The following is a 26,152-nucleotide window of genomic DNA, read 5'->3' on the forward strand; positions in this document are numbered from 1 at the left end:
GGTTCAAGCATCTGGGAAGTAGAACTTCAACATTCACTTTCAGATAATCAATGGAGTAAAATTTATTATTTAGTCAATAATTCATCTATCTGAGCATGCCATACCTTAATTCAGTTTAAGATAGTACACAGGGCCCATATGTCCAAAGATAAATTGGCGCATGTTTTTCCTAATATAAGCCCTATTTGTGACAGATGTAACGCAGAAGTGGCTGCTCTAACTCATATGCTTTGGTCATGTGTAAGTTTAAACAATTTTTGGAGGGATGTGTTTGGAATATTATCTAAAGTTATAGATGTGGATGTTCAACCTAATCCACTTACAGCAATTTTTGGGATTATTCCAGAGGAAGCAAGCAAGGTGTCTGCTTCCGCCCAACATGTGATAGCTTTTTCAACTTTACTGGCTAGGAGAGCTATTTTGCTACACTGGAAAGAATCTAACCCACCTACTGCTTTTTTTATTGGCTCTCCTCCATTATGTCATGTCTAAGCTTGGAAAAAATTAGAAGCCGGACATTTGATACATCCTTTAATTTTGAACAAGTCTGGCGACCCTTTACTCAATATTTTCACATGATTTAATTTATTTGTATTTATTTATTTTTCTTTATTTTCTTTGGGGAAAATCCTTATCCATGAAGGTTCGGAGATGACTGGAAGGATGTTTTTTTTTTCTCTTTTTTAAAATTTTTTATCCTCAATTGGACTGCCCAATCTTTCTTTTTCTTTCTTTTTTTCTTTCTCTTTTTTTTGTTTCAGTTTAGTTAGTGGGGTTTTTTTTCCTTTATCAATAAAATTTCCAATCTTTTTTTTATGATTGCTATGAGTTGTTTTTTTTTTGACCATTGTATATATAACAGCGTAATATTATACCTATTTGATTTTGACATTATATACTTTGTTTTATTATTGCTGTTTATGTCTTTCATATTATCTGTTTGCTAAACTCCTCCTCTGATTTGTATATTCTTTATTTGAAAATCAATAAAAAGATTGAAAAATGAAATGAAAAATAACTATTGGCTGAACACCAGGAAGAGTAACTGTGCTCTCAATCTCAAATTTATCTTAACTGTGGATACTTTTAATTTTAATTTAAAAATAAAAAATGCAGCTCAACTGGTCAGACTGTTTCTTTCTCCATGGATGTAAAGCTTGTGATTCATGTCAGAACCAGAATCAGGTTTATTATCAAATTCATTAACTTAGCGGCAGCAGACAATGCAATAAATGATAATATTGAAAGGAAAAGAATCAGGAAATCAATTACATTAAGATATACATGTATATTAACTAGATTTAAAATTGTGCAAAAACATAAATAATATACATTTTAAAAAAGTGAGATAGTGTTCATGGGTTCAATGTCCATGTGTGGCACAGGGGAAGAAGCTATTTCTGAATCGCTGAGTGTGTCTCTTCAGGCTTCTGTACCTCCCACCTGATTCTAACAACAAGAACAGGGCATGCCCTAGGTGATGGCGGTCCTTAATAATGGACATCACTTTTCTGAGGCACCACTCTTAGAAGATGTCTTGGATACTACAGAGACGAGTACCCAAGATGGAGCTGACTAATTTTACACTTTCTGTAGCTCCTTTCAATCTTGTGCAGTAGCAACACCCTATACCAGACAGTGATCAATTACTTTAATTACATTTATGAAGGTAAACAAGGCGACAAGAGTCTGCTCACAAGACCAACATGTCAGCTTTTATCAAGGTCTTTCTGGAGTTCGGCCATATTGATAAGCTAAAGGAACTTTCTGTGACTTGTCCAACTATTGATGCTGGCACACACAATCTAAATTGGCAATATACTTAACAGCCAGCTTTAGAAAAAAAAAGAATTTCACAGTGCTATTTTTAAGTAACATAGGGTTGGCTTCTCCATTTAATAGTATATATTTATTCGACAAGAATCAGCTGCAATTCAGATTACATTCTCATTACAAAATGGCACTCACTCAGGCACCATAGTATGAAATCCTTTGCATTTTCCAAGTGCCTGCTTTCCCATCCTAAAAAAATTGGATTATTGATTTTGGGAACAGCCAAGCTTTTTCAAAACTTTTCATGGATGCTGTGCACAGCACTGATTCTAAGCAAGTGGAAAGTACTCATCATCTTGGCCGAGTACTCATCTTGGCATTCCCTGACAGTGGCACAAAAGCTTTTTGGATTCAGGTGGCAGGCACTTTCTGTAGGATCCTCAAACTTTGACCTATTTATTAACTGTAGTCAGAGTATTTATATGGAGTCTCTCCAAATGTAAACTGTGGGAATTTCAACAAAGTATTTCCACTGAGTAATCAACTCTCTTTTTGGGAGGGGTGAACAGAAAGGGAAGAGTGCAAGTGACTGGGCAGCAGACAGACAAGTGACCACACAAGGGCAAATGACTTGCAGGAAAACATGATTAAACAAATAAGCATAGAATATGACAAAATGAGAAAAACAAGAGGAGGTTAATATTGCAGGGACCATTCTTGTCTTTATGTTCAGCCCACTTAATGTCTTACACAAGTCTTCCTTAAATTTCATTATGTACAGCCAGTTTACGAGTAGCCTGACATCTTCACCTAACCAGAACACCCCAAAAATCTGTTATAAAATATATTGCTACTGCTCCAAATATGCACTGTTACATTAAACAGGACATGCGTATGGTCTTATAAACTGAGTATTTAATTACTGAACTAATTAGTGAATTTCCATGTTTCATCAGGTTTTCTAAGTATCTAGTCTGAAAGGGCCATTCTTCTGTTTGCCATCGAGCTGTGCCATCTTGGGCTGAGAAGAATAAAACAAAATGGATTTTGATTATAGCAACTCCTAAGATAGTAAAAAAAAAGAAAAATAATATAAAGGTTTTGTTGTTCATGAAGGATAGGGAGTAGCAAGCACTGCCTGCGGATTAGTAAAAAAACCAGGCGCCATTTTAAAGCAAATGACATCTAAAATAAAAGGCTGCAATGAATTAATGCATGTTAGTTTCAGCTTGACAAATTAAATATACAAGCACTCTGGACTCCAACTCCAGCTGCACACCTACCCACTTCCAAGAACCCTACAGACTCTACAGGATGTCCCAACTACAGACATCCTGCATATACTAAATCCTTGGGTCAAGTCCACAATCACCAAAACAGTGCCGCTCTTCATTGACCCATTTGAAATGAAAAGGTCAATCTTCTTGAAAAGAACCTTAATGTCACTACAAACTCACTGACAACTGTGCTCATGATGACTCATTCCCAAATCGAATTTTCAGAAAACATCAGTTGCTCCTTTGTAAATTTATTTTACATTTCTAACATGTTTTCCCACACCAACCTCTCCCATCCCACTTCATTATCTTTGTATGATATATATATATCTGTTTAGATCCTTTCACTGGACACAATTAAACAAGAGCAAAAAGCCAACTTCTATAGTACAGATGTTCAAGCAGTTTATATGGATCACAAATTATCAACAGTACTCAACTTTAAACCTCTTTCCACTCTCTTCTTCCACACTGTAACAACTCATTCAAGAGCCAATTCTCTCAAAAGCATGGATTTCCTAATTATTGAAATATTCTTCACTTTTCCCCAAATTTCAATTGAATGTGTTTCCCTGAATGAATCCAACATTCATAATTCATGAATTTAGATGTCATCCAGCAACATCTGCACTTTACAGTGTAACAGCAGTTAGTGGAGAATATTCTGGGAATTAAAATAATATTCAAAATGTAGCCATCAATTTATGATGGGAATGGATTTGTGGAATTTTAAAACAAAAATCTACCAAATTTAGAAGTGTTATACTTTGATATAAAGGGTGACTTTCACGTGCCATAAATCAGAAAACACTGTAAATGTTCAGTGGGTCAGGAAATACCTAGTGAGAAACCCAATTAATACTTCATGTCAAGAACTGCTGTGACTGGAAAACTGAAACAAAAATAGACAATACTGGGAATACTCAGCAGGTCAGACAGCATGGGTTAACCTTTTCTCAGAACTATGAAATCGTTTTACTTTATTCCCCATCTTCCACCCTCACATTTTATTTAATATTTCAGATTGATGACTACACTCTAAACCTCATGTTTAAACATTTATTCTGTGACCTTGAATTTAAGTCAAAAACAGGTGAAAAACTGTTCCTTTTCATACCACATTGATACAAACCTTTTTCCAAATTAATGAAGAGGATTCAGAGCCGCTTGAAGTTACTTTTTATAAAATGTAGAATCTTCAGGGTTGGTATACTCAAAGCTTTTTAAACTGCTATTATAGTTAATCTGAATTACAAGAAATGTTTTATGGATCTCTAATAGGAAATTTCCTTTAAATTATATTAAATTCAGCTGAAAACAATTTTTAAAAATCAACCTTAGCTCATTCCTCATCCTACTTTTAGTCTGATCCATGTGCTTTCATATGCTTTTGCTAGTCGTTTACAACAATTTTGCTATCAATACCAAATTGCTTCCTTCCAATGCAGTTTAATATCCTCCATTAATAGGGCTGCCCTAGAAACTCACTATCTCCTGACCACTTAAACACAGATTGATTCTACTATTAATGTTGTATGATCGTGCAGTTAACTAATGTATTACTTAAGACTACTGCTCCTCACAAACTTTGGCCAAAACCTTGAGTAGACTTTCTTTTCAAACCCTCTTCCTCACTACCAGACAGAAATACCCAGGATGACACTAGCCATCACAGCAATGATGATATTTGACATACTATTATGGCTCGTCATTAGCAGGCAAGTATCAGAGAGTCAAGAGTATCCAATTATACAGTTTGTAGGTTTCAAATCACAGCAATTCAAGAATATGTCCATGCTCTACCTATCAGTCCTCGTGTGAGTCATTCATTGACTACTTTGCTGTATACTTGAGTTTGGTTATAACTTGTTAAAATGACTAACATTTGTCAGAAAATAAATTATTTTATGCACACCACAAGCAATGAAAACCTTCAGAGAACACAAATCTCATTGTTAATCTTGTTCTATTTCCTTTCATCTCTATGTTGCCTGTTCAGACTATACTGATATCTGCAAAGTGAAACAAAAAAATAATTCCAAGTCAGTGACAATATTAGTAGGTGAAAAGCATATAGTACTAAACAAACACCTGTAAATAGCTCCTGCCAACTACACAACTTTCCTCCAAATAAAACACTGAGGAACTGCCTAACAACATAGGACAGTACAAGATTCATTCACTTCTGAGTCAGAGGTTTGATTCCTTCCAACTAAACGTGACTGAGGTCTCCTTTCACAGTCAGGTTTAAACATTCCAGAGTTTGATATGTCACACCAACTCTTCACTGTCAAAATTCTAAAGGTAAAACTATGCCAAGTTTACTCATGCACTGCCAGGTCACATTCAGAGTTCTGTGGAATTACTGCACACACTAGATAGTGTTTTCTGTTCCAGTGTGGAGATTAGTGGATGGTTAATGTTAGGTACCAAAATGGTACTGTTCTATTTTCCAGATTTTACCTCCTTCACTTCATTGCAAAATTTAAAAACTGTTTTCAAAATATTAGATTTCACGTTTGCTCCCACTTCCCTTAAGATGCTGACTCACGTCAGTTGACCAATGTACTTTTAATGGCGAGTCTATTATAGGAGTAGATTCAGGCCATTGAGTCTGTTCCGCCACTCCATTACCCCCTCAAATCCCACTCTGCCTTCTCTCCATAACCTTGGCATTCTTACTAATCATTAAACCTCTGCTTTAAATATACCCAAAGAATTGGCCTCCACAGCCATCTGTGGTAACAAATTCCCCAGGGTCACCACCTACTGGCTAAAGAAATTCCACAACAGCTCCAAAGAACATCCTTGTATTCTGTGACTTTGGCCTCTGGCTCTAAACTCCCCCACATCCTCTCTCTTCATACCCACTTAATCTCCCACTTTCAATATTCCTCCAATGGGCAGGAACATTCCGCCAAAGTCCAAACTTTGAGTCCCACTCCAGTGGCTTGAGCACGACGCTGTCAGCTGAAATTACAGCTGTATTAATTCTTGGTTCTGCAGCACAGAGTATTTTGTGCAACTCTGGTCAATCTATTGTTCGAAAGGATTTGGGGAGTGTGCAAAGTTCACAAGTATACTGCCTGGATTAGAGGATATCAGGTACAAGGGGAGGCTGGATAAACTAGGGTTAAGCCATACAGGACAACAGAACAAAAACTGAAACTGATCTATGCTCAAAGCAACACATACAAATTGTGGGCAGGATTCAGTTGGTCAGGCATCATCTATGGAAATGAATAAACAGTCAACATTTCAGGCCGAGAGCCTTCATCAGGACACTAATATGTCAGTTGTTTATTCAGTTCCATAGATGTTGCCTGACCTACTGAATTCCACCAGCATTTTGTGAGTTGCTCTGGATTTTCAGCATCTGCAGGATCCCTTGTGCTTCTGATCTATGCTCACTTAATATTAAGGCAAACAAGGCCTGTCTGTAATTCAATCTGTAGTAAATTCATAAGCTTTATTTTCCAATGCAGAAAATGCAGTTCATGCACTTTTTGATTTTTAAAGGATTTTTGGATAAAATGCCACGTAGTAGATTTGACTGACGGGGATTAAAAAATAGGCTAAATGAAAGAAACTTTCATTAGTGATGAACAAAGATAAAGGGTAATTCTCCAGAGATCAGTATGAGCATCACCACATTCTTTAATATTTATTGATCACTTAGATTTGGGTGGCAAGGCATAATTTCCAAATCTACTGATACCACAAAACTTAGAAGCATAGAGAACTGTAAGAAGAAGAATAAGAGATCCACAGCAGCAGCTTGGTGAAATGAGTAGATACATTGCAGATGAAACTTAAAGAACAATGCAGTGTTGAACTTCATTAAGAATAAGGTGATGCAATATAAATTGAACGATATCTTCCTAAATGGGTGTAGGAACAGAGAAGTGTGGGGTTGTGTGCACAAACTATTGAAAGTGCAGGGCAGAAACTGCTAAAAACACACAGGATACTGGGCTTTACAAAGAGGTAAAGTAGATGTGCAAGGAAGCACTGACAAAATTTAATTTAAATTAATAGTTCACCCATTACAAATGTATTGCATCTAACTCTGTTCACTGTCGTTTTGTAAAGACAAAGGTGGGGGGGAGAGGGGATTGTGCTTGCTGCCGCTTACGCGCAAGAGGGAGGGGTGCTGGGGGGACTTTGGGGTCCTAACATTTAACTGTCATTCATTATTTGGGGCACTCCTCTGTTTTCGTGGATGGCTGCAAAGAAAAAGCATTTCAGGATGTACATTTCTGACATTAAATGTACCTTTGAAGCAAAGCTCCTAGAGGCAGGGTGCAGACATATACCAGAATGAGAATTTCACACAATATAGCAACAAGAAAATGTTTCATGGAACTGAATGCTTAGGTGTGACCACATAAGTAATTTAGATCCACATCACCCACCATCAGCAAATCTTTCTGATGCTGTAATCGGTAATTCTGTAAGGATTTAGCTACTGTTCAAGAATGTATGATGTTTCCTACTTAGGTTGGGGGCTATCATTTAATCGAGATAAAAATACTGTCTTAATAAAAAAAAGACTTTTCGTATTATGAATATTGCTGCACAGGTTTCCTTGACACCTTTATAAATAAGAGGTTTACTTCTTGTGTATTTTAGTACTGTTTTGTACTGAGAGATTACATCATCTTCTGTACTTGGGTTGCTCAATACAGGATGACAGAATGTTGGCAAGTAGCTGCAAAGGATTAATTCAATAACATCAAAAACCACGAGAGCAAAGCTGCAAGAGCCTAATCAGCTAGCACAATCTTTCAAGTCTTTTAAGCCTGAAAAATATTTAATCAGGTGATACCACACACTTTATAAAGTTGCAGAATTGCTATTTTTTTTACCCCTGATATATGGAGAATATTTCATACATGAAATCTGTAATTACTCAACCTACTTGGGCTGTTTAAGCTGAGATACTCAGCAACAATTCAGAAGGAGCCATATAGAAACTGTTCACCCACAGCCAATCCCCAACACTCCTGAAATATACATACTCTACTATCACTTCACCCTTCTGCAGGTCCAGCCAAACTCACATACAAAAAACACCTCTAACCACAAAACATGCATTTAAATACACCTTAGATATGACAGAATTGTAAAAACATTCAGCACAGAAATGGGCCCCATCAGCCCAATTCTCCAAGCCATCCATGCTAACCCCTGTGCCTGCATGAGGCCTGTATCCCTCTGATTTTCCTATCCAAGTGCTTTCCCAAACACATTTTAGACACAGTGATTGTATTTTCCTCTGCCACTCTTTTGGCAGCTCATTCCAAATGTTCACCTTTCTATGGAAACATCCAACAGATCTCTTAAATTTCTCCTCCCTCACCTTAAACCTGGGCCCTCTGGTTCTGGACTCCCATGCCTTTTTTTTAAAAAAAAAGATTTTATCCATCTTATCTATATTTTAGCCAGGCAGTTACAGGCCCAACAAGACTGTGCTGCCCAATTACACCAAGGTAAGTGATTGAACTACTACCCTGTAGGTCTTTGGGATGTGGGAGAAAACCAGAATACCTTGAGCAAACCCATGCGGTCAAAGGGAGAATGTACAACCTTGTAACAGACAGCGGCAGAAATGAACCCGGGTCATTGGTGCTGTAATAGCATTTGGCTAACCACTACTCTCCCTTGCTACCCCACTGTAGTGCATAATTTTATAAACCTCTCTATGATCACCCCTCAACTTGCTATACTTCTATGAGAACAACCCCAGTCTATTTAATTTCTTCATTGTCCAGGATGTCACCCTCCATCCCAGGCAACAACCTGGACCAGCTCTTCAGCATCCTCCCTGTTGCAACTGTAGCGTGTTGGCCAGAACTGTGGAAAATATTCCAAGTGCAGCATAACCGCTGTTTCGTACAGCTCCAACATGGTGTCCCAATTATTATGCTTAATTCATCTGCCAATGAAGACAAACATTCCAATATCTGATCCATCAGCATCACCACTTCCAGGGAGCTACGGACTTGCACCCCAAGGTCTCTCTGCCCATCAACACTAAGGTCTGCCCCCATATCCCACCAGAATCTGACCTCCCAAAGTGCATTGCCTCACATATTCTGGACCAAATTCTATCTGCCACTGCTCTGACCAACTTTTCAGCACATCCATGTTGCATTGTATCTTTGCTCTATTTTCTTTGCCATTTACAACTCCACTTTTTGTGTCACTTGCAAACTTACTGATCATACCTCTTATATTCTCATCCAAGTACAAAGGTCCCAGCACTGATCCCTATGGTACACAACTTGTTTTCCCTGCAGAAATTTATATTGATGCCATCTTCTCTTAATTAGTCCCTGCCTTTCCAAGTAGACATAAATCCTGTTCCTCAAAAGCTTCTATTTCTCCACCACAGTACAAGGCTAACCAACTTGTAGCTTCTACGTTTATTCCAAGTGCCCTTTTTGACCAAGAGGACAATATTAACCATCACCTGTGGCTAACAAAGATGCAAATATCTGTCAGAGCCCCACTACTCTTCCCTTATCCTCCATGATATTCTTCAATAGATCTTGCATTTTCACCTTCCTGATATGGATGTGTTGTGGCGACCCACTTTCTGCACATGCGAACCGGCTCACAAATAGCCAGAGCGCGAGGGGAGACTTTGGTAATGCACCTCTGATGTCATTTCCACCCGGAGAGGGTGGGCGCTAGGGATTAAATGCCAGCGCCGTGAAGTTTGAATAAACTAGTCTCGAAACGACTTACCGACTGCGTGTCGTTATTTCAGCGCTGTGTGTAGCACATCGCTACATTGGTGACCCCGACGGCCCAAACGGGATTTGGACCAAAGATGACCAAGTCTTCATCTGTTCACACAGTTTCGCTAAAACTGCCGACTTTCTGGACGCCGCGACCACGCGTGTGGTTTAGCCAAGCAGAAGCCCAGTTCCAGATTCGGCAGATATCCTCTGATTCCACGCGTTACTACCACGTGGTGAGCGCCCTTGACCAGGAGACGGCCGCCCAGGTTGCGGATTTCATACAGTCGCCCCCGGAAGAAGGCAAATATGAAGCATTCAAAGCGCTGCTCATTGGGACCTTTGGCCTCTCACTGCATGAGTGGGGTGCCCGCCTGCTTCACCTGGACGGTTTGGGAGGCAGACTGCCGTCAGCATTGATGAACGAGATGCTGGCCCTGGCTGACGGACACAAGCCCTGCCTCATGTTCGAGCAAGCGTTCCTAGAGCAACTGCCCGAGGACATACATCTGCTGCTGGCCGACGCAGATTTCAGCGACTCTCGGAAGGTGGCGGCCCGGGCAGACGTGCTGTGGAAAGCCAAGAGGGAGAGCGTGGCGTTCGTCGGTCAGATTACCAGGCCACGCACCCAACAGCGGACCAGACCAGGCCTGGCAGGGGGGCGCACACAACACAGAGGCAGGAGTGAGGAGGCTAATGAACAGTGGTGTTTCTACCACCAGCGGTGGGGCACAAAAGCCCGCCGTTGTCGCCCACCCTACAAGGGCCATGGCCATCTGCCGCTAATGACTATGGCGGCCGGCCACCAGGACAGCCTCTTGTACGTCTGGGACAAACAGTCCGGGCGTCGCTTCTTGGTCGACACCGGAGCGGAAATCAGCATCTTGCCCCCGACGGGGTATGACACCTGCAACAGGAAGCCAGGACCCACCCTGAGGGCCGCAAATGGCAGCACGATACGGACCTACGGCACCCGCACAGTGCAGCTGCAGTTCGGCACCAGCTGGTTCACGTGGGACTTCACACTGGCCGCCGTGGCCCAACCACTCCTGGGGGCGGACTTCTTGCGAGCTCACAGCCTGCTGGTCGACTTGCAAGGGAAAAGACTGGTACATGCCGAGACTTTCCAGATGTTCTCCCTGGGTGAAGCCAAGTTGCCGGCCCCACACCTGGACTCCATCATGCTGTCGGACAACAAATTCACCAGAATCCTGGTGGACTTTCCATCGATTCTGGCACCGCAATTCACGGCAGCCATGCCCAGACACGGGGTTCAGCACCACATCTCGACTAAGGGACCACCCCTCCACGCCCGCGCACGAAGGCTCCCCCCGGAAAAGCTCCGCCTGGCAAAGGAGGAGTTCAAGAGGATGGAGGAATTGGGGATCAAACGGAGGTCCGACAGCCCATGGGCCTCCCCCCTGCACATGGTGCCCGAGTTGGTGTACGGCACACCTCTGGCCGTGCCGGGAGAGTTCATACCAGCCCCAAGGGGGCAAGAGGAAGAACCCACAGCAGTCCTGGACAGACTACGCGAAAGGCTCAGCAACCTGGCCCCCGCACCGACTTCACAGCATGGACAGACCCCGACCCATGTACCCAAAGACCTGCAGGACTGTAAGTTTGTGTTTGTACGAAGGGGCGGACACCGGGCACGTACGTTCTGGACATTGGGGGGAAAGAGGAGGTTTTCACAGTGGACCGACTCAAACCAGCCCATGTGGACTTGGCGCAGCCAGTCGAGGTTCAGGCACCGCGGCACAGAGGCAGACCTCCCAAACAGAGGCTGATCCAGACTGTGGACATTGGGGGGTGTGTCGCCGGTTCTGGGGGTGGGGGTGGGTTATGTGGCGACCCACTTGCTGTGCAGGTGAACCAGCTCACAAATAGCCAGCGCACGGGGGGAGACTTTGGTAATGCACCTCAGATGTCATTTCCGCCCGGAGAGGGCAGGCGCTAGGGATTAAATGCCAGCGCTGTGAAGTTTGAATAAATTAGTCTCGAAACGACTTACCGACTGCATGTCGTTATTTCAGCGCTGTGTGTAGCACATCGCTACAGTGTTTCAGAATGTCAGTGTAATTCTCCTCAATTCTCCAAACTCCATCACATATCTTTCACAAATACACCAGCCTAATTAATCCCTTTTAGGATTTTACCTACTCATTAAACAAACAACACAATTTTAAATCTTACAACTTTCAGTTACCTTGAATTTTCATTTTTTTAATAGATTCACCTCAAAGTTATAAAAGCAGTCTTCCATCTCAAACTACAGACTTTTTCAAACATTAATTCTATTTTCAGTCAACCATGACGGCCAATTATATTAAAAACCGTGCAATGATGGACTTGCTTTACCAGAAACAATCAGTGGGGAAAAATATTCTGCAAGAAGGATAAGGAGAGCTCAGTAACAAGTCACTTCAAACTTGAAGTTTCAGACATCCATTCTAGATGTTGCTCATGGTACTGTAATGTGTCCAACAAGCCAAATACAGGTGAATAATAGTCTCTTCTATGTTCATCTGAGTAAAAAAACACAACTCGCACCAGGATCCAGAATATAGACAGTAAAGAAATATTCTAGACTCCTAATCTGGATCAAAGCCTAGGTATTTCAAAAAGAAACATAAATGCTATTGTTCAATGATGGCAGATCAGGCCGTACTATGAAAGTTACATCAACATTGCATCTGTTTAACTGCACCTAAAATAAGATAAGAGGGGGTAGGATTGTTAAAAAGATTGACAGGATTTAAATTTTTAAAAATTGATTGCCATCAAGTTTATCAAAATTGGATTGTCAGGATATGTTTTTTTGGTATGCCTCCAATAAGCATATACAACTGTTCATCTATGTGACAGGAAAACACACAGATATAGTACAACGTATAGTATAGAACACACATAGTACAATAGTCTGCTTTATTATTTTGTACATTATTGCATTAGTAAATTGTTTATATTATTCTGTACTTTATTAGTTAACATTATATTTATTATTATTGCTAAGTTTATTTTTAAAAGCTGTTGTTGTAATAAAATAATTTCCCACTCGGGATCAATAAAGTACTTATTATTATTTTCCTCGATTCGCACTCAATCTTTAGAATTCTAAAAATAAACAATACAAGGTGAATAATGAAAATAATTCAATGGCAGCTTCAAAAATCATGCCAGCTCACCAAGGAAGCTACTACTTAAACAGTATGAACAAATACAAGATGGTTCCCTTCCCTAATAATTTCCTACCCAATGCAACCTTCTAGAAAACAAAACTGGTGAACGCCAAAATTTCCCTACCACCCAAGGATGAAACTATGGTGAAGAGATTAATGAAATGGAGTTATTGCATTCTCCCACAAACTGCAGCAGAGGTATCGGCAAAAGGCTTCAGTTTCACTTATAGTACATCAGCATCGACTTCCAAAATTCTCAAACTGCACAAAAAAGGGTCTGCACTAGAATTTTAATAGCCAAAGCTTCAGCATAACATCCTCAATCTATTACAATATGTTTTTTGAGTCTGTCCCTGCCAGACTTACAACTTGCTTACAACATCTCCACAACCAGAACCATAGCTCCAGGATTCCAACACGTGCAGAAGAAACTTTGGGTGTAAGCAATCATCTTACGTTATTACAATGAACTGGAATGAGGTGCAGTAAGTCCTCTCAAGTCATTAACTAAAGTAGAGAAGCAATATGTGCAGCTCTCGCATTTTCATGCGCACAAGAATGCTTCAGCGCCTGAAAGGATATTGTTTCACAACAGAAGAAAACTCAAATGTGCAAAGAGTATAATTATTTCTGCCAAAAATGTAAAAGGATATTCCAAAATTTCATCATAGTTTGAAAAAACCCAGGGAATAAATAATCTTGACATCATACTAAGTTCCAACAATAAGACAGTACTTACTTTGTTTTAATGTCTTTCACTGCTATAATGTTCATTCTTTTGCATCAGTACTTCAAATAAAGAGCAAGTTAACAATAGATGCACACTTTTCACCACCACTAAAGGCACAGAAATCTGCTGTGAAACTGGCTCAGCAATAAAGTGAAGTAAGACTTCCTCTTGAAGGAGACAAGAAAATGCAGATCCTGTAGTCTGGAGCTACAGAAAACAAACTGCTGGTAGAACTCAATAGAACTAGCAGCATCTGTGGAGGCATAGAGCCTCTACATCAAGGACTTCTGGGGGAATTTACTTCATTATAAGAGCAGGCCCTGGGAACATTTACATTTTAACTACAGAAGGAGTTAAAAAAAAGTTCATCCACACTTTGATAAGCTCTGGCCTTACAGCACACATCTTCTTTCAAAGAACAAGTTTTTAAAGATGCCATCATTGTGCTCCAAAAAAAAGTGAACAGAAAACAGAATCCTAAAAGCAAAACATCACTTTAACCAATTTCTTGTAAATGCAATGGAAAATACATGGAAGCTATCCAATAAAATGAACTAGTTTGCAAATAATAAAATCTATGATTACACACTCAAAACATGGGATACAATAAAAGCACATTAATAATCCAATCTTGCTTTGGATGTTACTGAGGTGTATTGTCTCAATTCACTACTCTTAGTCACACCAATCGAAACGCTACAATTTTCTTGGTTGTAGGCAATGAAGCGTTCCCTATTTGGCACCGAAAATGGACATAGAGCATATATGTCAAACTCAAGGCCCGCGGGCCAAATCCGGCCCGCGGTGGAATTATCTTTGGCCCGCGAGATAATATCTAATTACTATTAAAGCTGGCCCCAGTAATCGAAGCGCCTATGGCGTATGATATGGCTAATGCTGAGTTTATTCAGGTACCAGGTTTTCAGGGTTTTTAGTGTTTATTCGGCAGTCTTCTTCATAAGAAACGGAATTTGTAAAGTGAAACACTTTGTAGTTATAGCAGAGACTGAGACACATGAGAGCAGGCTGAAATAACGGAGGCAACGAAAGCTGCGTTCGCACGCGTCCGACTGATCCGGCCCGCATGAAGCTGCATTTTGCTCAATCCGGCCCGTGACCTAAAATGAGTTTGACACCCCTGACATAGAGTATTTATAGGGACAAATTATATTATATGGAAACAGCAACATACATTTAAAATACTTTAAATGACCCAAAGAGATCACCAGACAGAATTTGACAACAACACAAAGATATTAGAATAGATATCCAAAGTTTGAAGTGTCATATTGAGGACAAGAGAGTAGCAGAAATGGAGTTTTGGTGAGGAATAGCCAAACCTAAGAGCCTGGGCAGCTGATAACTGATTGCAAAATAATGGCAACAGGTAAGTGCACAAGAGAACTGGAGATAGACAAGTGTTTAGAGAATTGTAATACCGGACTACTTTACATAGTATAGTCTATGGTGGAAAGCATGAAGGGAAGGGCACCACTGCCGAATATAAATAAAGATCTTCATAGATCAGCATGGAGGTTAACATACATCAGGATGACAAAGGAATAATAACAAGTCAAGAGAAGAGAGATTAGATTCATAAAGGGATGTATAGATAACAGAGCTTGGCCAGAAGAGAGGCCATTTTAAGGTACATTATCTCACTAGTGTTGAGAATGGAACCTGGTGAAAGTAGTCCTGAGGCATCACATGTTTGTTTAAATTATGCCAAAGAATTCTAACAAGTAGTCTAAGCAGACAAAGGAAAACAGCCTGTTATGTTTACGGAATCAAACAGTAAGAAGAATTATAATGGAAAACAATTACATTACAATTTCTTTGGATATTTGATGAAAGTGAAGTTGTACCTTATTTACAGAGTTTCCACAGTCTGTCTTGCATTCCTCATGCTCTACCTTAATGACTTTATGTTCCTGTCTCTCAGCACTGACAGATTCATGTTTACTTCTCTTCTTCTTTTCCCTTTTCTGCTTGCGAGACAATGCGGATTCAGCTGCTAGAGCCTGCTGTTCATTTAGAAGATCCCCACAGAGTGAGGACTCAAATAGCGTCTTCCCATTGTGGTAAGTCTTAGTTATTCGCAGCTTGATCTCCGGAGAGCCTGTCTTCTTTGGGGTGACAGGTTCAGGAACAGGTGGAGAGGGCACTTTCTCCTGAATTTCATGTTGCTTCACCAAGTAGTTTTCTCCTAAGTAATAGTCACTGGAACCAAAATTCCTATATGTGCCATAACCGTTGGCAGACCCATTGGGGAGTTGGGAATATGCTGGGTATTTACTCGGTGATTCATACATATTAACGCTTGAGTAGCCATTGGTAACTGGTGGAATAGTATCAGCTCCAGAAGCAGGATAAGTAAAGCCTTGTTGTAGGGAAGCCTCATACGATTGCCCTCTCTCTTCCCCAATGCCACCACTGGCATTCAGGACGTCAGGAACCTGCCTCATATTGGCTGAATCAATAAGTTGTTGTGGCAGTTGAATCGTGTTTCCCATGATACCTTTCATGAATGTGAAGGAGAAATCCATCGTGTTGCCCCAGCATCCTCAACTTTCCCTCTCTCCAGTTGAGCCTATGGAATGACGACAAATGTACATTGTTAATCTTTACCCACCATTTAACAAGCGGCAACTCACAACAAAGTTCCTGCTAAAATAAGGCATGCAAAACACAACCCATAAATTGATATCAGACACTAAATTCACAGCATGACACAAAAAGTCAGCTAAAATTATTCTGACTTAACAAATAATTGTTTTTATTCTACGAACATTCAAGATTTTGTACAAACTCTTGAGTCTTCCATTACATTCCAATTCTTTCAAAAAATGATTAGACTAGTCACCTGGTTTGACAGTTTAGTGAATTACCATTGAAACAAGGGAAGCAAAATACTGGAAAAGTTAAAACACTTAACTCATTTGAAGGCAGTAACACAACAAATGATTATTCATAAGAAATTTTGGGTAAGAAATATTTCCTAAGAAATGTTTCCTAAAAAAACATTGGGGACATTTTCCTACACACAAGGTCTGGTGTCATTTGGTCCCATTTGCTAGCTCTGCACAAATCCTTTTACGTTGTTATAATTCTAGTGCTTCCTATTTAATGACATGATTTTCTTGACTTCAATAGCTTTTTGTGGTAAAGTCGTCCATATGGCAGAAAATGAGAGTGAAAACTTGTTTCGAACTTCATATGGAATTAATGCAAACTTTTTTTGTTAGACGCAGCAGCCACTTTGGTCCAATCAAGGCATGCCCTTTCATTGTGTGTATATATATTTTTTTAATGATCACAACTCACTACTAGAAACTAAGAACATTAAGTACTGCAGGTCCACCCCATCAGTGAGTTCCTCAATAGCGACGGAGCTAAACTTATTGCATACCGTTTGTTGTGTCGCCGCATGGACTTATTGCGTACCGTTGGACAGTGCACAAGACTGTCTCGGACATTTTTATTGTGATCGCAAAACCCTGTTTGACATTAGTAATATAGAATAAAAGTCCAGTTCACTAGACTGATGGCAGGGCAGCTACGTTACCTTGGTTGTGGCAAGGCCTAGGCCGACCAGGAGCGAAGATGACAAGGTGGTGTGGGTACCTGCAGGGCATGCTGGAATCTGTACTCAAGTTGGAGGCTAGACCCTCCCATCAGTGCTGCCCTCCAGTGTTCACTTGGTGGAAGAATAAACTGGACTAGGACAATTTACCATCAATTCTACAGACATGCCACTAAGAACCTTGGGCTTCTTTTTTGTTCCTTGTAACTGTTTTTCTGAAATTGTAATCATATTTGTGCTCTGTGCTGATGGTAATGTGTGTTACATCTTGGCCTCAGAGGAACACTGTTTTGTTTGGCTATATTCAAGTACAGTTGAATGATAATTGAACAATACAAAATCATTCAGAACTTCAAAGTGTTTGAATATTTTATTTAGATTTCCGATCCTCAATGCCGATACTCCCTTACAAACTCTTGCTCCACCAAATACCAGTCTTTCCTTAGAATAATACTGTCTCTCACTTGAGAAACACCATTGTCTGTTGCTAACCCATTCTCCTCACAGGGAACTGAAGACACAATATTGTTCACAACTGCAGTTAAACTGCGAAAAAAAGGGACAACAAATTGACCGTTTGCTCTGCTCCATTGTTACTGATGTGCAAGTGATTGGCACAAGGCAAAGGCTGTGTGATTGCAATTTTCTTTAGCCACATGCATAACCATAAGAATCATAGGCCAAGGAAAACACCAACAATCCTCATCATCAGGTTCAAGATGTACTGCAGACTAGTGAATAACTGACATCAAAAGTACCCACTATGAAAAATGATTGAACTCAAGTCTTCCATGGCAAAATTACTTAAAAGCTCTGCTACAGAGAAGGCATCCAATTAGCCTCAGGCTATATAACCTCAGGGAAAACAATTCACCTTAAATGGAACATAACAGAAGGAAGGTTTCTGTGCACACCTACACAGGTGAGCGGGGGATCTGTGTGTATCCTATCACCTGATGAGTTCTGTTCATAAAGTAACTTTCAGGTGTCATGAGATTAGTTCATGGGTATCCAACCTCTACATTGCTCGAGATAAAATTCTGAAACACACTTAATTTTATCTACACTGAAACTCAGTTTGTACATTGCTTGATTGCAGCCTTTCTCCCAAAAAGTGTTAATTTGTGTCGCTTTTACACTGCAATAAACAAAAAACAAAGTGCTATTATTACAGACATACAGTTAGACATGTCACGCCCAAGAATAACAAGCTAGAGCATTTATAATTTATTGAAAATAACTTAAAACTGTGAATCTGGAGTACATTATCATAAGCACATTAACCCAAAGGAATCACCCCAAAAATCAGTCATTTAGACACTTAATGCCTAATGGAAGGGATTTGAAAATAGCAGTGAAAATGAGAACTTCCCTTCATGAATCACCAAATTACAGAAAAACAAGTACTTTCCTAAAATGGAAAAGCAGGGAAGGCTGGGGGTGATGACAAGGAAGATGTAGAAATGATGTGAAGATATCTTCCTTTAAATATTTGATCGTCTTCAAAAGGAAAAATATCCCATTTTCAACCGCCAGATAAAATGTAAACTAAACTAAAATGCAAATGCAGGCAGAGTGATTTTTATCCAAGGTATTGGCTGGTTTAAGGTGATAAGATTTCACAGAATCACTGCTGAACATTCTTTATAAATCTGACAAGACACTTCAAAAGCAACTCCTTATCAAAACATTTGCAAGCAATCTTGTTGGAATCCATGCACTTCCTCTTCCTTTCTACTATGCATGCCTACTCACTCAGTTTCACGCAAAAGATGCAAGGACTGCTGAGAGGCTTTTCTATTTTTAAAATGACAGCTAAAAATTACAAAACTGCAAACGTCATGGCACCTCTTATGCAACAAGGATGCAGCCCTAATCCAATAAGGAGCTACATAAAAGGTAATATATCTGTCAATCTTATTCCATTACCAATGAGAAAACTGACATGAGGGAAAATTAAATTTTGGATACAGAATTCTAAAGTGCTCCTTTCAAAACCAAAAAATCATCAATCTGTTAGAAATGACTCATTTTGCAAATATAGTGGATTCCAGTTAATTAGGACACATTAGGACCAGTACATTTTGAACCAATTAAGTGGCCGCACCAATTAGCCCAAGTTTCATGGAAATAGTTAACAACTTAAAAGACAAACTACCATTTAACTGAGTAACAAATTACATATTTAAATGAAATACAGAAATCAGAACACTACAAATACTATTATAAAATTGTGTACAGTATTAGTTCCTGTTAAGACAGTATGCTGCTGTTCTTTTGAATAATTATAAATGAAAATCAGCAGACACCTAGTGCAGATAATCGACTGCCTTGATACGCTTTCAACAAATGTGTGCAAAAAATCTTCATTTTCATTATAACATTCAAGATGATTGTTGATACCTTCAAATTATGTGTAGCCCCTAACTATGTAGTGAAATAGTTTTATTTTCCCTCTCAGCCATTTCTGGCATCTTCAAGCCTGAGTGCTTGAAATCACAATGAGCAAAACAGTTTGAATTATTTATTTTTATTGTGATAAAGCACTTATTCTTCACCAACTATCAGTGACAAAAATCGCTGCTCTTTGAACACAAACACACGCAATTGACACTAGTCAGAAATTGTTGGGCAGCGGTCTCCTATCCCAATGAACTGGCACAGTGTCCCAAATAAATGAAGGGAATCCAAGCTATTTTCCCAATTAGTTGTTCCAAAGAAGCAGCTGCCCGATTAACCAATGGTCCAATTAACCAGAATCCACTATATATGGGAAATATAATTATTTTCAATACATTACAGCTGGCAAATCAAATTATAGTGTCTTGCCCCTTCATATTGGATTAAACTCTGCCACTACATTTTCCATAATTTCCAAATATGCTGTTGCACTTCAATCCGTGCTTCTCAGTAATGCAATGCTCCCTTCACAATAACTTCTCAACAATCATGCAAAGTACTGCATGAACAATATTTTCTAAAAAATCTAAACAGGTCATTTTACTTTACATTTAATGAGTTTCAAACAAACCACCATTTCATATGGTCACATATACAGAACTCCTTACAGATCTTACTTTGGCACATCAAGCATTCAAAGAAACTTGATGGGTTAATGCACCAGTGTAATATTAATCCCCGGACATCAACTGAGGACTCAACAGTCAAATCAACACAAAGTACTACTACATTTCTTTTCACCCCATTAATTCAAGTTTTTGAGGAATTATATTTTACGTAACTTCTATTGGGAGTAAATCAAGTCTGGAGAAACAAGTATGTGCTCACTTCTATATAAGCACTCTCAAGAGTAATGAATTGTCTGACCTAGAGAAATCTAACTTTACATAAATTCTCCTATACATTTTTAAAACAATAATTAAATATTTCATGTTATTCATGAATGACTGGATACAGTATGTGGTTCATTAGTTTCATTATGGGTAGTGTTAGCATGATTATTGAATGAAATGAGAAAATACATCAATGTACTATGTGGCAGCTATGTAAACTGGACATTTCTGACTTACAGCTTATAGACAGAAACAGAATCTGGCAATCCCCTACATAACCTGGGGACTGCCTATCCCCCTCTACCCTCTCAGTCTTGTTCAGGAAATGCCAAACCTTTGCTTCCACAGATGCTTTTCAATCCACCGAGTTCTTCCTGCAGTTTATTTTTTATTCAAAACCCAAGTCTATTTGGGTGAAAGTGATAAAAGTGGCACAGCAATAGGATTTGGGGTTACAGGCCTTATCACCAAAGCCCTTGCTGGAATATATAGTTACACAGAAATCAGGCACTTCAACAGAAGGCAGGGAATTCTGGAGGGAAATAGAAAATTGGATTACAAAATAAAGTGGGACTGGGGGGGGGGGGGGTGGGGCGTGGAAAATCTCAAACAGCTGAAAGCTACAAGGACACATCACCAGATAATGCAATTTGATGGTCTGTTTCAGTAAGCAGCACTTGCATTTTTGTGGTGCAAAACAGAACCCAAAAAAGAAATTAGTGTTCGAAACACTGTAAGGCATGGAGTAAAATGGTAATAAATAACTCTGATGGCAAATAAGAAAATGCTTCTTCACTGTTTATCTTCTACAAGCATTAAATGTTCATTTCGATGTCTCACTTTCCTGACATGCTACATTTTCTTTGCCTAAAAGGGTGGGAAAAAAGCTGCTCATACGTTTTCTGCTAGACTGCTGAGCTGCACAGAATGACTCAGCTGCTCATATTGCCTCTCTATGTACTAGAGACCAAGAACATGATTCTGAGCATGAAGCCACATCCTTTCAGCATCACCTGCCCTATTCAAATCACAACATTTTTAAGTAACAAAGCAGACAGAGCTAAACCCCCAGCTGCATCCTTCTCCTTGGAATGAAATAGAATCTTTTTTTCTAAAAAATCAAAACTGTGTTTCTGAAAGATGACACGAACTGTGGGAATCATCAGAAGCAGTACTCTGTTCTGAAAGGTACGACATATTCAACAACATGTTTTTCTTAAACCAAGATCATGATCAAATGAATTTTACTTTCCAAATCTTGGATGGACAAAAAATACCTATAGGACCTTGACATAGGAGCAGCATTAGGCCATTCAGCCCATCGTGTCTGCTCTGCCATGCCATCATGATTCCCTCTCAATCCTATTCTTTTGCCTTCCCCCTGTAATCATGCACACCCTTACTAATCAAGCACATATCACCCTCTGCTTTAAACATAACAGTGACTGGGCCCACACAGCCATTTGTGGCAATGAATTCCACATATTCACCACCCCTGGCTAAAGAAATCCCTCATTTCTGTTCTAAAGGCTGTCCTTCTATCCTGAGGCTGTACCCTCTGGTCCTAGACTCTCTCACTATTAGAAATATCCTCTCTGCACCCATTATCAAGACCTTTCAATATTTGGTAGGTTTTATTGAGATCCCCCTTCATTCTTCTGAACTCCAACAAATGCCCAGACCAATCAAACACTCCTCATACGCTCACCCTCTTTCTCCAAGGATCATTCTTGTAAACCTTCTGGACTCTCTCTAATACAAGCAGATTCATTCTCAGATTATGGGGCCCAAAATTGCCCACAACTCTATCCTCTAAAACACGGTCTGCCTTATAAAAGTTCGTTGCTTTGGCATGAAGGAAACAGAAGATACCCTGAACTGGAGGTGAAATACTTTCTTGAAGCTCTGTCAGTGTGGATGTACCTACTGAGACAAGCTAATATTGAAAAAAGCTTTAATCAATTTCAGTAGCCACTCTAAAGAAATTTAACTATTTGACATCAATCTAGTTCAATGGCGCTTCTCCAGGAAACCACATTATAACTCTCAAGGTATTCTTTTATCTTCTCTGTTCAACGGAGACATTTTGTTACACAATATTAAAGGGCTCACTGCACACAAAATACTATCTGATTATATTAAAATGCAGAATTTGTTGAAGGAGCTTGTGGCTCCATTTTCCCCTCTCTTAATATTTTTCAGAGGATTCAATACAAAGGTGGATGAGGTTCCGCATTATATTATGCCAACTCCCATCCCTCATGTATAACCCAAATGACTTCCATCAGTTTCCAATGTCATCTGAAAAACAGCGTTTGTGTACTAAATATTACATCCAGTAGTATCTGCAAACCATCAAGTGGTTAATGTATTTAAAGTTGTTCTGGCAAGTACAAGACCAATACGGTACACTGCTCTTGCTCTTCCTGGATAAACAATATCTCAAATGGTAATCAAGTGATAAATTTTGCACTTGCCAATTACCTTAAAAACACACTTTTTCTTAATAAAAAAAAGTTGAAAAGGAAAAGTTGTCTTCACATGAAATCTTCAAATCATTCTTGTAAAGACAAAATCTTCAATGGATCAATTCAGAGCCAAGTAAGTCAGTAAAAGTATCAGGATAAACAAGAGGGCACAGAAAATTAAGAAACAAAGTCAAAGCTTCCTTGCTATAGGCAAGTAATACTTTTCAATATTCATAAAAGATTGCTACTGATGTTAGAGGAATGGGAAAGATAGTATAGCAATTAGAGAGCATAATAACCGATTTAAAGAGGGCACTCAAAAAGATACTAGTGCTCAAGGTCATTAATCACCTAGTCTGAATATGATGCATCCTTGGCTACAGAGAAAAATAAGGCTAGAAATAAAGGCCACCCTAATTTTAGTTTCCTTAGGGTGCAAAAGTGATGCAAGAGAACTGAAAGATTATAAAGTGTAACACTCCCATCCCACCAGAGAAAACAGCTTAAGCTGTTGCTCCTTTGTTCACTGTGGGGAAATTTGATAAAAAAAATAAACTAAGTTTTAAAAAAATCATCAAAATAATTTGAAAAATTATCAAGTAAATAAGTGACAGACAGCTTGCTAAACACAAACCACGGATGACAAAACCAATTTTTGTGCTTTGTTGATAATATAATCAGGGTTGATACAGCATAAATGGACTTTCAAATTGGTTTGATATGTGGAATTTGCAGGGCATGCTAGTGAAATGGGCGTCCACTGAATTGGGGAGTTAATGGCAGCATGAATGCAAAGCTGATAAAAGTGTTGCAATGAATTGTTTCATTTTCACATTGATGTACTGCATCACGACTACTGTTCTCTTTGTCAGATATGCAAACAATGCATAATTATGAAATCTGAGGTGATAAGAAACTCAGAACTCAGAAGCAGTGAGAAAAACAGAAGCAGTTTGCATTGATACATGGTAAACAAAATTTAATGTGTAAAGTGAGACATTTTGGACAGGAAAATACATTATAAACTGAGAAATGTATTATCACACAAGATTCTGGAAATCTACAGCAATATGCACAAAATGCTGGAGGAGCTCAGCGAGACAGGCAGCATCTATGGAGGGGAATAAACAATGTTTCAGACCAAGCTCTTTCATCAGGACTGGAAAACACTATTAATAAATTTGAAGTTGAGAGCTGGAAGATTTGTGGGTGCACAGATACAAATATGTTGGCAGCAAGGAAAAAAGTGTGATTTATTAAAAAGATTGCCAACTACCTGGCCCAGCATGGAATAAAAGACAAGCTATGCTGAAACTTATAATTTGTCAGGTCTCAACTAGAATTTGGTATTTGATTCTGGGCAGAATAGCAAGGCCTTGGAAAGTGTGCAATATGATAAACTACAATGATACTGAGGATGAAGGAGCTCAGTTAGGCACACTAAGTATTCATGAGCAGAAAAGGATAACTGCAAACCTTGATTAGAATCATCTTAACTATAAAGGTTTTTGAAAGGGTAAATAATGATAAACAGTTTCACCCTACACCACAGAGGTAGATGCTTGAGCACGTGTGTGACTGTTGGCAGCAGGGTGGTAGTTAGCCCAGAGGCAGATTTACTACAACCACCTAAATGGCCAGAAGGGAAATAACATTATTCCTTAAGCATTGTAGCGTAGAACCTAGGCTGAAGGGATACTGAAAGTAGATTTTAAAATGTGCTGAAGAGAATTGAATGCATAATGAAAACCAAAAATCTGCAGGTAGGACAAGCTTGTACAACTATTTGCACAAATCTTTCAAATGGACACTTTGCAAATGGCCTCCCATTTTGTTCCATCTTTAAAAAAAAAGAAAACAGGCACAAAAGGAAATACTTAATATATTTATTACATAAAGCCACACAAGCTCAAAATTATACAATAAACTGCACCAGCAAATAATCATTCTTTGCATAAACATCCACCACCATACTATAAATGAAATCAGCAGTTACCATTATAATCACCCTTAAAATCCATATTTATAAACATCAAAAAAAGTAAAAGAGCAAGAGCATCATCAGGCAAAAGTACTTATTTCAATAATCTCACAGGCATAATAGATATTTCCTTGGACAATTCAGGCAACATTTTCAGCACCTCATCAAATTGCAATCCAAAAGAAAAAGGAAGAAAGAAATCTTAAATGCTTTGAAGTGCAGGATTGAGAAAGGAAATATTCATTGCCAGGAACAAAAATGGAATTGGGATTTTGAAATAAAACTGCAACTTCATTTTGTGTCCCCAGTTAGCAAAAAAAAAGAGAAGTAACAGCAAATATGGCTGCCACTGGCCCTTTAAATCCAGCAATGTAGCCACCCATCTCCATCCTCAACCCAGTAAGAAAAACAATCCTAACCCTAGTGAAGTGTTTACTGAAAATTAAACATTTCATGGTACAGTGTGCTTCTGTGGATGATGAGGAGGAGGAAGAGAGAGTGAAAAGGAGGGAGAGATATAATGAAGACAAATGACAGTGTAAATACTACCTGCAGTTTGTTCCATTCTAATCAGACCCAGGGAAGCTCAACTTGACGGGGATTCACAGTAAATCAGTCCAGCAAAGGGGAACAGGATGTCCAGGCCGCTTTCAGTTTAAAGGGAACTGCTCTGTACCTCAGCTCCGCTCTCGCTCAGCTGCCTGACTCTCCATTCTCGGCTGCTGGGCGGGGAGGACAGTACCGACTGTGCGTTGCTAAGGAACGGAGGGAAGGGAAGGCCAGGCGGGGAGCTGGGGCTCGGGCCGCCACTGCTCACCGTTGTTATTGCCGTTTCTTTCGCTGCCGCACAAAGGCCCCGGCGGCGCATTCAGCGCCGAAAACGCCACGCTCCCATTGGCCGCAATGCTCTGCACAGCCCGCTTGGCCTCACGGGAAATGTAGTCCCATTGCTCCCTGCAGGCCCAGAGGCGCAGTAAGCGCCCAAACCTCCCCCCACCCGGCTCCCATTGGCTGCGCCGCACTGCACAGCCACCCAGCATAATGGGAAATGTAGTTCCTCCTGTCATTCACTTAATTCACACACACACTCAATTCGTCCTTCTTATCGCAAGCATTGTT

The 26,152-nt window shown here is 39.6% G+C and overlaps 1 protein-coding gene across 4 annotated transcripts in view; it reads right to left on the reverse strand.

Moving 5' to 3' along the window:
* nsd3 (nuclear receptor binding SET domain protein 3) overlaps positions 1-25,919 on the reverse strand; it is a 98,600-nt gene extending 72,681 nt beyond the window's left edge. For 2 of the 4 annotated variants that reach the window (XM_073057873.1, XM_073057846.1), the window contains exons 1-2: positions 25,583-25,912; positions 15,574-16,298 (exon numbers count right to left, since the gene is read on the reverse strand). In XM_073057873.1, coding sequence (XP_072913974.1) covers positions 15,574-16,254 — 681 coding nt within the window. In that variant the 5' untranslated portion in view covers positions 16,255-16,298; positions 25,583-25,912. Of the gene's footprint in view, positions 1-15,573; positions 16,299-25,582 lie in introns of all 4 variants that reach the window. The other 2 variants (XM_073057863.1, XM_073057854.1) reach the window with 2 other exon arrangements.
* Between the last annotated feature and the right edge of the window lie 233 nt (positions 25,920-26,152).

The sequence above is a fragment of the Hemitrygon akajei genome, chromosome 1 (genome assembly GCF_048418815.1).
Source record: "Hemitrygon akajei chromosome 1, sHemAka1.3, whole genome shotgun sequence".
In the NCBI taxonomy this organism is placed as follows: Eukaryota; Metazoa; Chordata; class Chondrichthyes; order Myliobatiformes; family Dasyatidae; genus Hemitrygon; species Hemitrygon akajei.